Source organism: Mobula birostris, chromosome X, assembly GCF_030028105.1.
Source record: "Mobula birostris isolate sMobBir1 chromosome X, sMobBir1.hap1, whole genome shotgun sequence".
NCBI lineage: Eukaryota > Metazoa > Chordata > Chondrichthyes > Myliobatiformes > Myliobatidae > Mobula > Mobula birostris.
This window is the reverse complement of record NC_092402.1, coordinates 62,148,381-62,163,411: the sequence shown is the minus strand read 5'-3', so window position 1 is coordinate 62,163,411 and position 15,031 is coordinate 62,148,381. Positions and strand designations below refer to the sequence as shown.

General features: G+C 40.2%; 1 protein-coding gene across 1 annotated transcript in view; it reads right to left on the bottom strand.

The window, feature by feature from the left end:
- Positions 1-15,031, bottom strand: part of LOC140191801 (sodium channel protein type 8 subunit alpha-like) — a 248,703-nt gene that overhangs the window by 159,278 nt on the left and 74,394 nt on the right. Inside the window, exon 6 of the mRNA XM_072249577.1 lies at positions 2,410-2,637. Within this exon, the coding sequence (XP_072105678.1) occupies positions 2,410-2,637 (228 nt within the window). The remainder of the gene's footprint in view (positions 1-2,409; positions 2,638-15,031) is intronic.

Sequence of the window (15,031 nt, the reverse complement as noted above, 5' to 3'; positions counted from 1 at the left end):
CTAGATATTTGTATTAACAATCATGCGTACAGGTGTAACTAGTTAAGTGGCCACTAACTGTAGTGTTTTTTTTAATGTAAAGTGGCAAGAGAGAAAAATGAAACTTCAAATTATGATTAGATGTTGAATCATTTACTAGGTTTACCTACTCTGTCAATGCTATTTTACAGATTTGTGCTCTAGTAGACACCAGTAGCAAAGCATAATCTAACAGCATCATTAGTAAATCTGAATACAGTGTTTTCTATTTTAGTGAGCTACAGGCTGAATCCCACTAAAGACGGCGAGAGATGACATTTGTCACCTCTTCCAAGTTACAATATCCAACTCTAATCAGGGGTTCCCAAAACTTTCTTAACGGTATTGGTCCAAGGCATAAAAAAATGGTTCGGAAACCCTAGTCGAAATAGTCCTCCACTTGCACGTTTCTATGCTTTCATCTCTGCCTTGAGTGGTACCATATCAAATCCTCGTGGATGCTTAGACAACTACCAAGAGCTGCTGCCTTATCAATCATATTAGTGACATCTATACATTTAAGTATGTTAGTTAAACATGACTTGCTCTTCCCAAACCCTGGCCAGTTTACGCTATGGTCATTTCACATTTGGCAAGTACTCAGTCACCTGACAACTAATAGCAGATTTTCAACAAATGGACAATTTTATATGGTTTATAGGTTCCCGATTCCATCCTCCATTCTAAAGTCATGAGTTGCATTAACAGTTCTCCCCAATCTAACGGGGTAGTTCTTAAATCAGGAGCATTTTGGAAGATCATAGCTAGGTATAAAACCATAAGACGATATGATATAGGAGAAGTAGGCCATTCAGCCCATCAAGTCTGCTTCGCCATTCAATCATGGGCTGATCCAGTTCTTCCAGTCATCCCCATTCCCCTGCCTTCACCCCATACCCTTTGATGCCCTGGCTAATCAAGAACTTATCTATCTTTACCTTAAGTGCACCCAATGACTTGGACTCCACAGCCACTCGTGGCAAATTCCGCAGATTTACCTCCCCCTGACTAAAGTAATTTCTCCACAACTCTGTTCTAAATGGACATCCTTCAATCCTGAAGTCATGCCCTCTTGTCCTAGACTCCCCTACCATGGGAAATAACTTTGCTGTATCTAATCCGTTCAGGCCTTTTAACAATTGGAATGTTTCTATGAGATCCCCCCTCATTCTCCTGAACTCCAGGGAATACAGCCCAAGAGCTGTCAGACGTTCTTCATACGGTAACCCTTTCATTCCTGGAATCATTCTCGTGAATCTTCTCGGAACCTTCTCCAATGTCAGTATATCCTTTCTAAAATAAGGAGCCCAAAACTGCACACAATACTCCAAGTGTAGTCTCACAAATGCCTCAACATCACATCCCTGCTTTTACATTCTATACCTCTAGAAATGAATGCTAACATTGCATTCGCCTTCTTCACCACCAACACAACCTGGAGGTCAACTCCTTCAGGGTATCCAGCACAAGGACTCCCAAGTCCCTTTGCATCTCTGCATTTTGAATTCTCTCCCCATCTAAATAATAGTCTGCCTGTTTATTTCTTCCACCAAAGTGCATGACGATACACTTTCCAACACAGTACTTCATTTGCCACTTCTTTGCCCATTCCCCTAAACTATCCAAGTCTCTCTGCAGGCTCTCTGTTTCCTCAATACTACCCACTCCTCCACCTACCTTTGTATCATCGGCAAATTTAGCCACAAATCCATTAATTGCATTGTCCAAATCATTGACATATATCGTAAAAAGCGGCATCACCTACCTTCCCCATATTGAAAGGGCAAAACTATGATCATTTAAAAGATTTAATTATAGACCAATTCAAGTTCCTTGAACCCTACAGTTAGACCTGTTCCTCGCAAAGGGCCTATAGCCATGCAAAGATTAACCCAAGTTATCCATTCTGGTGTCTTGGATTCAAGACTATCATTAATATTCTTGAACCACCTTGATCACAGAAGTGAACAAAAGATGCTCACAAATAATGCTACACAATTAAGATTGGAATATAAAGATGGAAACTCGGGCAAAATCATTTCAACCCAGGAGTAATACTGCAGAATAATTTAACAGGAGAGTCAGAAGGAAAATGGCTTCAAGAGAAGCTGGGTCTTCTTAATAAGGGTCGACATGTTGGGACCGGTTTCTTTCTCTTGCATAAATTTATGATTTTAACAAACCATCTGAAATTTAGCACTCAACCCGAGGAATATTCGGCACAACACAGACCACTCATTCTATGGTACTACACGATGAGACGCCAACAGTCTTGTTGCTTACCCTGAAGAAAAACATCAATAATCATTTATGACATTAAACCACCTGAAAGTATAAAAGCAGTACGCTCAAGTAAATCAATCATGTACATTAAAACCATAAAATGCTTACTGTCATTCATAATGTACTCATTAAAGTCAAACAGTCTTGTTCCATTTTCATCTGTGGCATTAAGATATGCTGGATTGGGTGGCCAAATGACACATTTTTGCCTTAAGTTGCCCATGAACAACTGGAGTCCAATAAGGGCAAAAACACTTAGGCAAAATACAGTCAAAATCATTACATCGGAAAGTTTCTTTACAGACTGGATTAGAGCACCAACAATGGTCTTCAAACCTGTAAAAAGAAATGGACCATTGTAAGTGTACCTTTAATTATCATTAATTTTTCTCCCTCATAAGAAAATAAAAGAGCATTCCACAAATAATCCATGCAGAAAGCAAGCAATGTTGCGCAAATCATGTCAATGGACTTAATAATGTTTGAACTCAAAACAGAAAAGGTTTGTTGAAAAGCTTGTGGCAAAGACATTTTAATGGTTATTAGCAACTGACTATTTTGGTTTAAACTTGCTAGCACAGCTTGCAATAACATCAATAGTTCACAGCAAGGCAAATGCAACATTTGTCTACAAGATTGGGCATTTTATGAGGGGCTTTGCATCCAATTCTTTCAGAGAATAGACCACAGCTCAGTTCTGCCCTTAATTTGCAATAACCAAAGACTGCACATCAACAAATCGTGGGACACTTAAACTCTGTCACCAATTTCTCTCACTGTGAAGGGACAAATCCATGGGCATTATATAGATTTAATTGTGAACCAATCCATGTACGTACCTTGAATGGATATCCATGTTACACTGAATCTGATAGTCAAGGGTTCATTTTGTACAAATATCTTAGCAATAGGATGCTTTCCTAAGGTGAGGCTCAAATATAGTGTTGATGCACCGTAGTAACACCTTTGTGTTTAATTGTGGCATACTTGGCCTTGGAAAAGAAAGGTAACTGAGATCAAGAGCTCTGTTCCCCTGCATTAAGGTAGGACCAGATGGTTCATCTATAAAATCTTATGTAGAGGTTGCCCAATATAGCAAACTGAATTGGGAAGATACAAATCCTCTATTCCTGAGCTGTTAGACTTCTACAACAGCTCCGTTGACCCAAAAGAACCCATTTACCACATCAAATATTGATTCAAAACTCAAATTACACTGCATTGAAAGTTTAAACATTTTCAAATTGGTTGATACAAATGTAATTAACCTAATATTAAAACTGAAGTGAAGTTGGACAAGTATGCTCATTTTAATTCATTCACGTTGATCAATATTCAACTCATGCCCGATATTAATATTTCACAATAAGAGGACAATGGCAAGCAGACTAACTGACCTGCCAGAATACAATTATGGATTATTAACACAATATGGCAAGATTTATGGAGGCAGGATCTGACTTTGTGATTATTAATTACTAAAATTATGACATGCTGATATACAATTGAGAAATTAAAGCTTACAATTATTTATCCACTGAAAGGCCTACTATTTTATCAATACTATTAGAACTTTTGTTTCTCCAAGCACACATCAACTATTCAAATCCACAATTTCCTTGTTGAGTTTTTAGTGTGCAGACATAAGTGTAATCAAGAGCTGAGCTTTGATAGCGCTCATAGGGAAAGCAAAGTCCGACATTGTCCTCTATTTATAGCAAAAAAAATCCTTTGCTCTTTTAAAGTCTGCCTTTTGATACCTCAGAAGTGATATTTCCCCATGTGAGACTGGATTACAAGTGGCAATGGGCCCTGGGGCTAGCGAAATCATAGTAACCCCATCACTGTCTTTATGTGTAGCCACCAGAAAGGCAATTTCTTATCAGGTGTTATTAAGCAGCAAGACCCCAAGCTGATGTACCACCCTATCTTGGTTGGTGGGGGGGGGGCGGTGGGGGATTGCTTATGCCGATTGGAATCAGCTATCATGGAAGAAACATGGGAGGAGTGTTGGAACCTCTAGTTTGTGCAATTACTTACTAGCCAGTGAGGTATTAAAGACATTTTAATACACTACTACTGATAAAACTTTTAGCAAAGTTGTTTAGCACTCGGTAACCCTAGATGAGATACCTTAAGCTTCGGACCAAGGAAGGCCAATTTTGATAATAATTTCATAGTTTGCTCAAATGCATGTGTTAAATCCAGAGAACACCAAAGATGTCAACTCAACCCTCGGAACCACAGAGTTAAATCGCTGATTGCTTATTTGGCTTTGGCCAGGGTCTGCATTACAGATTGCATCCCCTTCCACGTTAAATATATTCACAGACAAATATTTAATGCAGCTCTGCCCTTAAATTTTCAGGATTTAAAATAAAGCAGATCAAAAACAGTAAACAATTAAATCTCAAAGTCACCAAGAGCTCTCATTGAAAGCAAAATTTAAGCTTAAATAAATTAGTTAAGGTCCCCAAGAAAATAATTTCAAAAATATAGGAGCAAAAAAATAAGGAGTGAACATTTTACAGCATCTAATCTGCGTTTATTGGCACCAAATTATTTTTCACCATTCAGGAGGAAAAGATTTGCAGATCAAAATTACATTTGATATTATTGTAGGAATGATGAATGAGTTCAGACCGAATAAACAGATTTAACCCCTCTGCTAGAATGGTGAAGAGGGTAATCTGGAGCAAGCACAGTGGCTTTCATACAACAACATCCACTATAATTTGTATCCTGCGAAACTTATTTCCTGTGAATGGAAATAAAATGCTCATTTTGATCTCAACAACACCACAAATGAATATTCTTGGCAGCACATTCAGGAAATTAAATAATCAAGTCCCTCTAGCACTCTTACTGACAGACTGAGTCACTTTATTCAGTGGTGAGAACATATTGTGCGCACCTAATTGAAGGCATCTTTAAAAAAAATTTGATCTGTGACAATTTCACCAAATAATTTATTCATTATATTAGTCAACTAAATCACCAGTAAAGGGGCATAATTGAAAGCAGAAGCAACAACAAAACATTAATAAACTGTTCTGTGTTGCAACATAATGATATCCATCTCCCTCTGCCACATACAACTCCTGTACATTTAAAACTTCAATCTAATAAATCAGCAACCTCAGTGTTTCCAAGAGATGCAGATGCCACTGAAGTTACAGAATAATACAAGTTCTGGCCTCTGAGCTTTCTCAAAGACATTGAGAATTAAAGCAACTGAAGCAGTTACAAACCATTATTTTGCTATTTGATCGAATGGAATTGATCAATTTGGTTCCAGATATAAATGAAAATATTACAGTATAATTTTTTTCCACTCAACATAAATTGGTTATTTTATAAACATTTCAATTATAGTAAGTAAACAATTGAACCAGCAAAAGATGCCAAAGTCAATATGTCCTTATGATTCAGGGGTACAAGACCATATTTGTTAAGGCAAAAGGCAAAAGCGTGGAGAAGATTTTTTCCTAAAATATATAAAGTGGCAAGTACCTGGAATGGGTTAGTTACCAGGGGCTACAGTGGAAGCAGCAGTTTGGAGGAGTTGAAGAGGCTTTTAGATAGACACATGAATACGAAGGGAATAGGATTTAGATGATACATGTTCAGAATATTTAATACAAATTGGATTCAAGATCGACACAATGTTTAGGATCAAATGGCCTGACCAGTGCTGTACCCTTCTAGATTTATGCTACGACCACAGTATTCATGCCGGAAACTCCAACTTTTCCCCAATAATGCTGCATGGCCAGCAGTTGAATTTGTAAGACGACTGAAGAATTTTTCAATTACTCACATCCATGTGAAAGGTCATTTCCCAGGCATTAGCGAAATGTCCAAGGGACAAATTTCAATAAAATTTTGATATGAGGTTTAACAAAAGATCTTGTTAGGGTCCATACCCTGCTCCATGTATTGGATTCAGGCAACCACCAGCGGGAAGTCATAGCAGTATTCACACACAAATCTGGGCTGCATTCCCTTAAAACTTTTGCTCACGCTGACAGATTCATTAGTGACAGCAGGAATCTAGCCAAGAACCTGTTGTCCACTTGTCAATGAGACCTAACCCAGGCAAGTGGGTCAAAACAGGATCAAATGGATAAGGAAGAACAGGCTGATGTTGAAAAATGTTGCTCCAAAACAGAAACTCCGACCCTCCACTGCACCCTTACCCTAGTGCTAAGATTTGACATACAATGATAAAAAAAAGTAACAAAGCTCACTGAATGTCCATTGTACTGTGCCAAAGTCTTAGGCACATGTAAAAAAAAAATTCTGTAAAGTGAAGTTGCTTTCAAAATAATAAAATGAAAAGTTTCTAAATGTCAAAAAAACTATAAAAAGCAGTACACAGTGTGTAAAAAAAAAAAACACTAAATCAAATCAATATTTGGTGCAAGCACCCTTTGCCTTTAAAACTGCATCAATTCTCTTGGTTAAACTGTCGTGCAGTTTTATCAAAAAATTGGCTGGTAGGTTGTTCCAGGCACCTTGGAGAACTTGCCACAGTTCTGCACACTTTGGCAGCCTCGCTCGTCTCCCAGGTAATCCCAGACAGCCTCGAGGATGTTGAGATCAGGGCTCTGTAATGGCTATACCATCTGAGACCATATGAAAAACCTAGAGTGTCTAAGACTTTTGCACTGTACTGAATGTAAATACAAATTCAATGTAAGGGTATCAAGAAGCAGGAGATCTCGTTACTTTGATTCATAAACTTGGCCAAAAAGACGCTTTCAAGAGCAATAGGGTGTTTTACAGTCAGAAAAATACACACACTGCTCAGTTGCCAACAGGACCACAAAGGTTAGTGCAGCAAAGGTTACTTGGCTGGGCACTATAGTTTTGGGAGTCATTAGAAGTGCTTCTGTTCCAAACAGCACCTCAAATCCCACATGGGCCACAGCTGCCTTCTGCACTCAGCCAGGGCGGGGACAATGCCAAGCAGGGGTATCCCCCCACATTGGTCACCTTCTGCTCCCCATGGTAAGCTAATGAAACGTGGGCTCCAGGTCTCCTTGTTGCTCCTCTTCCAACACTGACATCATCTTCTGCGTGTAAGATTGCGCAGAACAGAGTAAATTATTCACATTTATTTCCTGAATTGAGTTGCGAGACTAAAGCAGACAAAGAGAAGTGCGCTATTAAGATATCCATATTGTTTTGCACGATTATTCTGACAGTACGGCACCCTCTCATCTCCAAATTCACCCCACAGTATACGAGAAATGCCCGCCAATGCAGATTCCCTCAGAATGAAAAGGGCATGTGCATTTCCCAGAAATACAGCATTGGCAGAGCTAACAGAATTTTCATTTATTGAAAAGATTGGCCATTTCAGGCAGAGAAGATATTTTTCCTCCCTCAGTGTTCAAGGCAGAGGTAGATACATACTTGATAAGGTGTTACAATGCAAGATGGGAATGCAGGGAGATGGTAGCAATTAGATCAGCCACAGTCTGTCAAATGGAGAATGTTTGAGGGGTCAAGTGATTGCTTGCTCCTTGACTTGTATGTTGGAATGCACTATTAAGAAGTTCTTTTGATAATCTACATTGGCCTACATGTTAAAGTTGACGAGGTGACCGAAGTCACTAAAGGGAGAACATATTGGCATACAATTGCACTCCCAGATAAAGGGCAATTCCAGCAAACCCCAAAATCTCATCCAGACTCACCGACTTAGCTAATAATAAAAAAAAACAAATGGATGAGATGTACCCCAGGTAAGTGTGGGAAGTGAGGGAGGAGATTGCTGAGCCCCTGGCGATGATCTTTGCATCATCAATAGGGACGGGAGAACTACCAGCGAATTGGAAGGTTGCAAATGTCGTTCCCTTGTTCAAGAAAGGGAGTAGAGATAACCCAGCAAATTATAGACCAGTGAGCCTCACTTCAGTGGTGGGCAAGTTGTTGGAGAAGATCCTGACAGGCAGGATTTATGAGCATTTAGAAAAACAATCTGATTAGGGATAGTCAGCATGGCTTTGTCAAAGGCAGGTCATGCCTTACGAGCCTAATTGAATTCTCTGAGGATGTGACTAAGCACATTGATGAAGGTAGAGCAGTGGATGTAGTGTATATGGATTTCAGTAAGGTATTTGATAAGGTTCCCCATGCAAGACTCCTTCAGAAAGTAAGGAGGTATGGGATCCAAGGAGACCTTGCTTTGTGGATCCAGAATTGGCTTGCCCACAGAAGGTAAAGGGTGGTTGTTGATGGTTCGTATTCTGCATGGAGGTCGGTAACCAGTGGTGTTCCACAAGGATCAGTTCTGGGACCCCCCCTCTTTGTGATTTTTATAAATGACCTAGATGAGGAAGTAGAAGGGTGAGTTAGTAAGTTTGTTGATGGCACAAAAGTTGGGGGTGTTGTGGATAGTCTGAAGGGTCCGTCAGAGGTTATAGTGGGATATTGATAGGATGCAGAACTGGGCTGAGAAGTGGCAGATGGAGTTCAACCCAAGTAAGTGTAAAGTGGCTCGTTTTGGTAGGTCAAATTTGAAGATAGAATATAATATTAATGGTAAGACTCTTGGTAGTGTGGAGGATCAGCAAGATCTTGGGGTCTGTGAACATGGGACACTCAAAGCTGCTGCGAAGATTGACAGTGCTGTTAAGAAAGTGTATGGTGGGATGGCCTTCATCAACCGTGGGATTGAGCTCAAGAGCCGTGAGGTAATGTTAAAGCTATACAAGTCCTTAGTTAGACTTAGTTCTGGTCACCTCACTACAGGAAGGATATGGAAACCATAGAAAGGGTGCAGAGGAGATTTACAAGGTTGTTGCCTGGATTGGAGAACATGCCTCATGAGAATAGGTTGAGTGAACTTAGCCTTTTCTCCTTGGAACGGCAGAGGATGAGAGGTGACCTGATAGAGGTGTAAAAGATGATGAGAAGCATTGATCGCGTGGATAGCAAGAGGCTTTTTCCCAGGGCTGAAATGGCTAACACGAGGGGGCACAGTTTTAAGGTGCTTGGAAGTAGGTACAATGGGGATGTCAGAGGTAAGTTTTCCCACACAGAGTGGTGGATGTGTGGAATGCACTGCCAGCGGTGGTGGTAGAGGCAGGTACAATAGAGTCTTTTAAGAGACTCTTAGATAGGTACATGGAGCTTTGAAAAATAGAATTTAACTGAATTGACTTTATTTCTTACATCCTTCATATACATGTGGAGTAAAAATTTGTACGTTACGTCTCCCTCTAAACATGCCATGTGCAATTTATAATAAATAGTATGTACAACAGGACAGTCAATATAACATAGAAATACAATTGTGTCAGCATGAATTAATCAGTCTGGTGGCCTGGTGGAGGAAGCTGTCCCAGGGCTTGTTGGTCCTGGCTTTTATACTGTGGTACTGTTTCCTGGATGGTAGCAGCTGGAATAGATTGTAGTTGGGGTGACTTGGGTCCCCAATGATCCTTTGGGCCCTTTTCTTACACCTGTCCTTGGAAATGTCCTGAATCACGGGAAGATCACAACTATAGATGCACTGGGCTGTCCGCACCACTCTCTGCAGAGTCCTGAGATTGAGGGACGTACAGTTCTCATACCAGGCAGTGATGCAGCTAGTTAGGATGCTCTCAATTGTGCCCCTGTAGAAAGTTCTTAGGATTTGGGGACCCACGCCAAATTTCTTCAACCGTCTGAGGTGAAAGAGGCGCTGTTGTGCCTTTTTCACCACACAGCTGGTGTGTACAGACCACGTGAGGTCCTCGGTGATGTGGATACTGAGGAACTTAAAAGCTTTTCACTCTCTCAACCCCAGATCCATTGATGTCAATAGGGGTTAGCCTGTCTCCATTCCTCCTGTCGTCCACAACCAGCTCCTTTGTTTTTGCGACATTGAGGGAGAGGTTGTTTTCTTGACACCACTGTGTCAGGGTGATGACTTCTTCTCTGTAGGCTGCCTCATTATTATTTGATATTAAGCTAATCAGTGTAGTGTCATCAGCAAATTTAATTAGCAGATTGGAGCTGTGGGTGGCGACACCATCATGGGTATACAGAGAGTAAAGGAGGGGGCTTAGGACACAGCCCTGAGAGGCACCTGTATTGAGGGTCAGAGGTGAGGGAGCCCACTCTTACCACCTGCCGGCAATTTGACAGGAAGTCCAGGATCCAGTTACATAAGGCAGGGTGAAGGCCGAGGTCTCTGAGGGCTCTGCGTTAGGGAAATTCTAGGCAGCTTCTAGAGTAGGTTACACAGTTGGCACAACATTGTGGGTCGAAGCAGGCACTTCGACATTACAGGCATAATGTGCTGTAGATGTCCATGTTCTGTGTATCACTTTACAGCTGGTAACCTTCTCCACCTTTGCCTGATAAAACCTTATCTCATTAACCTTTTCCTCCATTTCAAATTCAGCATATATCTCATTACCTTTTGCTCTTTCTTCAGTTTTATTCTTCATTTTCTTACACTTAGTATGGGTACAGAGGACACACCATTGTATGACTTGAGCAGGACTGTATCACACAATCAGAATGGAAGCATCACAACAGCAGAAGCAAGAAATATAAATACATGGAGGAGAATTCAATCGCTTCCTTTGAACCTATGCTTGACCTAGTTTGGAACCATGCTCAGTGTCCCAGTCTAGCGATTTGAGCACAACGTTCACTAAAACTTGACTGGAAGAGTACCACATTCTTGAAGGCATCAATCAAATAAAAATGTTAAATCAAAACTCCATTTTTTTTCCGGTGAGTTTGTGCTGGAAAGAGCATGGAGTTTTCCTAGCCTTCTGGTCTCTCTCTTTAGAAACAACAAAAATTATGGATCAACAGCTCATCCATCTTCCTTGCTGTTTATGGGACCTTGGACTGCTCTGTTCACTGTTTAATAATGCTAGCTGTTTTTTTTTTAAAAAAGTGGTCATAATCAGAAACTTATGCCTGAAGCAGGCATTTAATCCATCCAGCCCCACCAGTCAAGAAATAGATCAGATTAATTTCTCTTCCCAGCTTCCAATCGGTAGTCCTGCAAGCTTAGCCTCCTCAGCTGCTTGCCCCAGTAAGGGGCTCTTCCTCCACTGCTTTTTGAGGCAGAAAATTCCATATCTCACCACTTATTGAGTAAAGTAATTTCTCTCAACTCACAGCTTATATTTCTGCTAAATGAATTAAAAACTTGTAACTTAGTTGCTGGCCCCTCTGCTACAGGATGCAAGTCAAAGCACTACAGGATGGATACAGATCCATCAGTAAAAGAGTCCATGCTGACCACGGTGCCCACCCAGCTAGTCCCAGTTTCCTGTATTCCACCCATATCACTACCACCAACCCTCCATGTGCCTATCCCAATGCTCTTGTACCTGCCTCAACCACTTCCTCTGGCAGCTTGTTCCACATACTCACCACCCTCTGTAAAAACGTTGCCCCTAAGATCTCTTTTAACTCTTTCCCCTCTCACCCTAAATCGATGAGCCCTAGTTTTGGACTCCCCTACCCTGGGGGAAAAGTCTGTTACTGTCAACCTTATCTACACTTTCCATCTTATCTATATCTCTTATAATTTTAAAGATTTCTGCAAGTTCATTCCTCATTCTGCTATGCCTCAAACCTGGCCAGCCTCTCCCTATAATTCAAATTATAGGCCTTCTAGTCCAGGTAACATCTTTTCTGCACTCTTTCCAGTTTAACTACATCTTCACTCTCACTTTCTAGGTTTTGTATAATTTTAGACATCTTAACTCAAATCTCTCCTCAGTTTCCTTCGGCCTAGGCACAGCATCCTCAGGGATACAAATTTTTTTTTTAAGTGCGGACAGCTTCCTTGTAAATCTCCTCATTCTTCCTACTGCTATCACATCCTAAACACAAAATACTCTGCAGATGCTGGGGTCAAAGCAACACTCACCACACGCTGGAGGAACTCAGCAGGTTGGGCAGCACATCCTTCTTGCAGTATTACAACCAGAATTAGACACTGTCCTCTGGCTTTCACACTGTATTAGCTTTACTCCCTTTCTTTTGTGCTCTTTGCCTCTGCTGATAAAAGCACCCCGCCAAGTCTTCACGACCACTGTCCTTCAGGAGCTTGCCAGCGCATTTTTAGAAATCCTCCTGCTCCTCCCTCCATTTATCAAGTATCTGCTTGCCTTCCTCAACTTTCTCAGATGCATCATTCATACTTATCCCATTTATCAGTTTTGCATCCATCTAACCAGTCAGAGTTGAATTGGATGGAAAAAGGCCCTTTGACCCATATGCTAAGGAAATCCCATTTAAACCAATTCAAGTTTATCTCACCCCTAGCACTCAGCCCATATCCCTTTATACGCTTGTCATCCATATACCTGTCCACATTTTAAATGTACCTGCTTCAGCCACTTCCTCTGGTAGCTGGATCAATATTTCCACCACACACCTTATATAAAAAAAAGTTGCCTTCTAGGTTCTTAAGCCTTTCACCTGTAACTTTAAAACTCTGCTCCCTCATTTTTAATTCCCCAACCCTGGGGAAAAAAGGAACCACTAACCCAATCTATGACCCTCAATTTTATATACTTTTGCATGTCTATCAATATCCACCTGTGACTTAGAACTTAAGTTTTGCTGTCAACCACAATACCAATTTTAATTTTTTCTGCAAACCTCTTAAATGTGGAATATACATTTTAGCCCCAAATCATTTCTTGTTTAACCACAAAATGGGTTCTAAAATTGCAAAACCACTCCTGCCACTAAAATTCCCATTTGCTTCCCACTTGGCCTTCTTTTAAATCCAACACCATTTTCTCGTGGTTCTATAAGCTGTCACCTGGTTCCATGAGCTTTCAACTCGTCAATGCAAACTACAAGGGTATTTAAAAACTCATCAGCACTGTTACTTTGTCAAAACAAAAAACAAGTCAGTTAGGCATAGCGTTTCCTCAAGAAATCCACATTGACCAACTTGTCTTTCTTCAAGTTCTCCAAATTATGCAACCCATCAATCTCCCACCCCTGATCAACCTTTCCACAGTCAAGTTCAATATCTATAAATCACAGCCCTTTCTGTAAAGACAAAATGCAAAAGTACAGTATTCATTTGAAGTTTACATATCTCTATATTCTATCTTACTACTTTGAGCTCCAAATCGGCCCCAATTTTCCATCCATAAAACATAGGAACAGAATTAGGCCATTTCTTGCTCTGCCATTCTATCATGGCTGATTTATTATCCCTCTCAACCCTATTCTCCTGTCTTCTCCCCGTAACCGTTGACACCCCTACTAACCAAGAACCTATCAAACTCCATTTTAATTGCACCCAATGACTTGAACTCCACAGCATCAGTGACAATAAATTCCATAGATTTACCACCCTCTGGCTAAAGAACTTCCTTCTCTTCTTCCAAAACTTCTTTCTATTCTTGTATTTATAGAATATCTTAAGATTTTCTTGACTTTTATCTACTAATACACCTTTTGTCCACCCTGTCTTCCAAATTTCCTTTTTAAGTTTCATCCTGAACCTTCTATACTCCAGCAGAAGACTTCCTGCAGTACTATATTTCTATCATAAATATCCCTTTATGCTCAACATTGCAACGTGTAAAATTGGGAGCTCCCCTTTTCTTTTACCCTGTTCTGAGCTCTCACTTTGAAACAGATAAATTCTAGCAGCTACTCCCAGTCCACTATGCTAAATCATATCTCAGTCTCATTAAACTTGATCCCATTTCGAGCTTCAACTCCAGATGTGACAATAATGTACTAAATGCAACTCTATTCTTTTGGTTACCATGCCCTGCAAGAAATACTGAAACACACACATCCTGAATTCAACCTGTGCTGTCACCGAAATGCACAAAACTGAGAGTGTTTGCCAGAGCCAGTGGGTCAATCTTAACCTACAGGACAGACCACTTTGGACCAGAATGAGGAGAAACTTCACTCAATGGATGGCAAGTCTGAAATTCACTAGCCAGGAAGCCTGTAGGAGACTCAATTATTGGGTCCATTCAAAACTATGTTCATTCAATTCAAAAATGTTAAAGTCAAAAGGGGAACGTGCAGGAAGATGGTGTTCAGGTAGAAGGTTAGCCAGGATCACACTGAATTGTGGAGCAGTCTCAGTTGAAGTGTCTACTCCTCATTATGTTCCTTGTTCTGCTTAGAACTAGCGGATAATTAAGAGATATTAGAATGTCCTTATTAAAAAAAAATACATGCAGCAGTGCTTACCTTTGATTTTAAATATTCAGAATTTTATATTCAAAGATTTATCTGCAGTTCTTTTCCCTGCCCTCGAAATCACAAGATAAATTTTAATAGATCATATCATAAGAGGCTAAAGTAGTCTTATATTGGCTACATGAAAATAGCATTTTGCTGGTTCAATTGTCAAAAGTTTCAAGCAAACTGAACAAAGATTATAACAGCAGTTCACTTTGTGAAAGTTTAAAATACACAAAATACAGATACATTTGCTTGCTGCAGGAAAGCATTAAAATGCAAGTGTGGCAGAGGTAGAATAGAACAGTTCAAAGTGCAAAGAACCCTTGAAGCATCACATAAGGAAGCAAATGGATGGCTTCAGAGGGAACACAAGCAAGTTACATTTATATCTCATGCATTGCTTAAACGCCAAGGCTGAATCAAGAATTTTATATCAAAAAATTAACCCTCATGGAAACCTTTGTCAAAATTGTCCAAATCTGAATGGCAATGTGAAAGCAATTTTGGGCCATCTTATCATATTTAATAG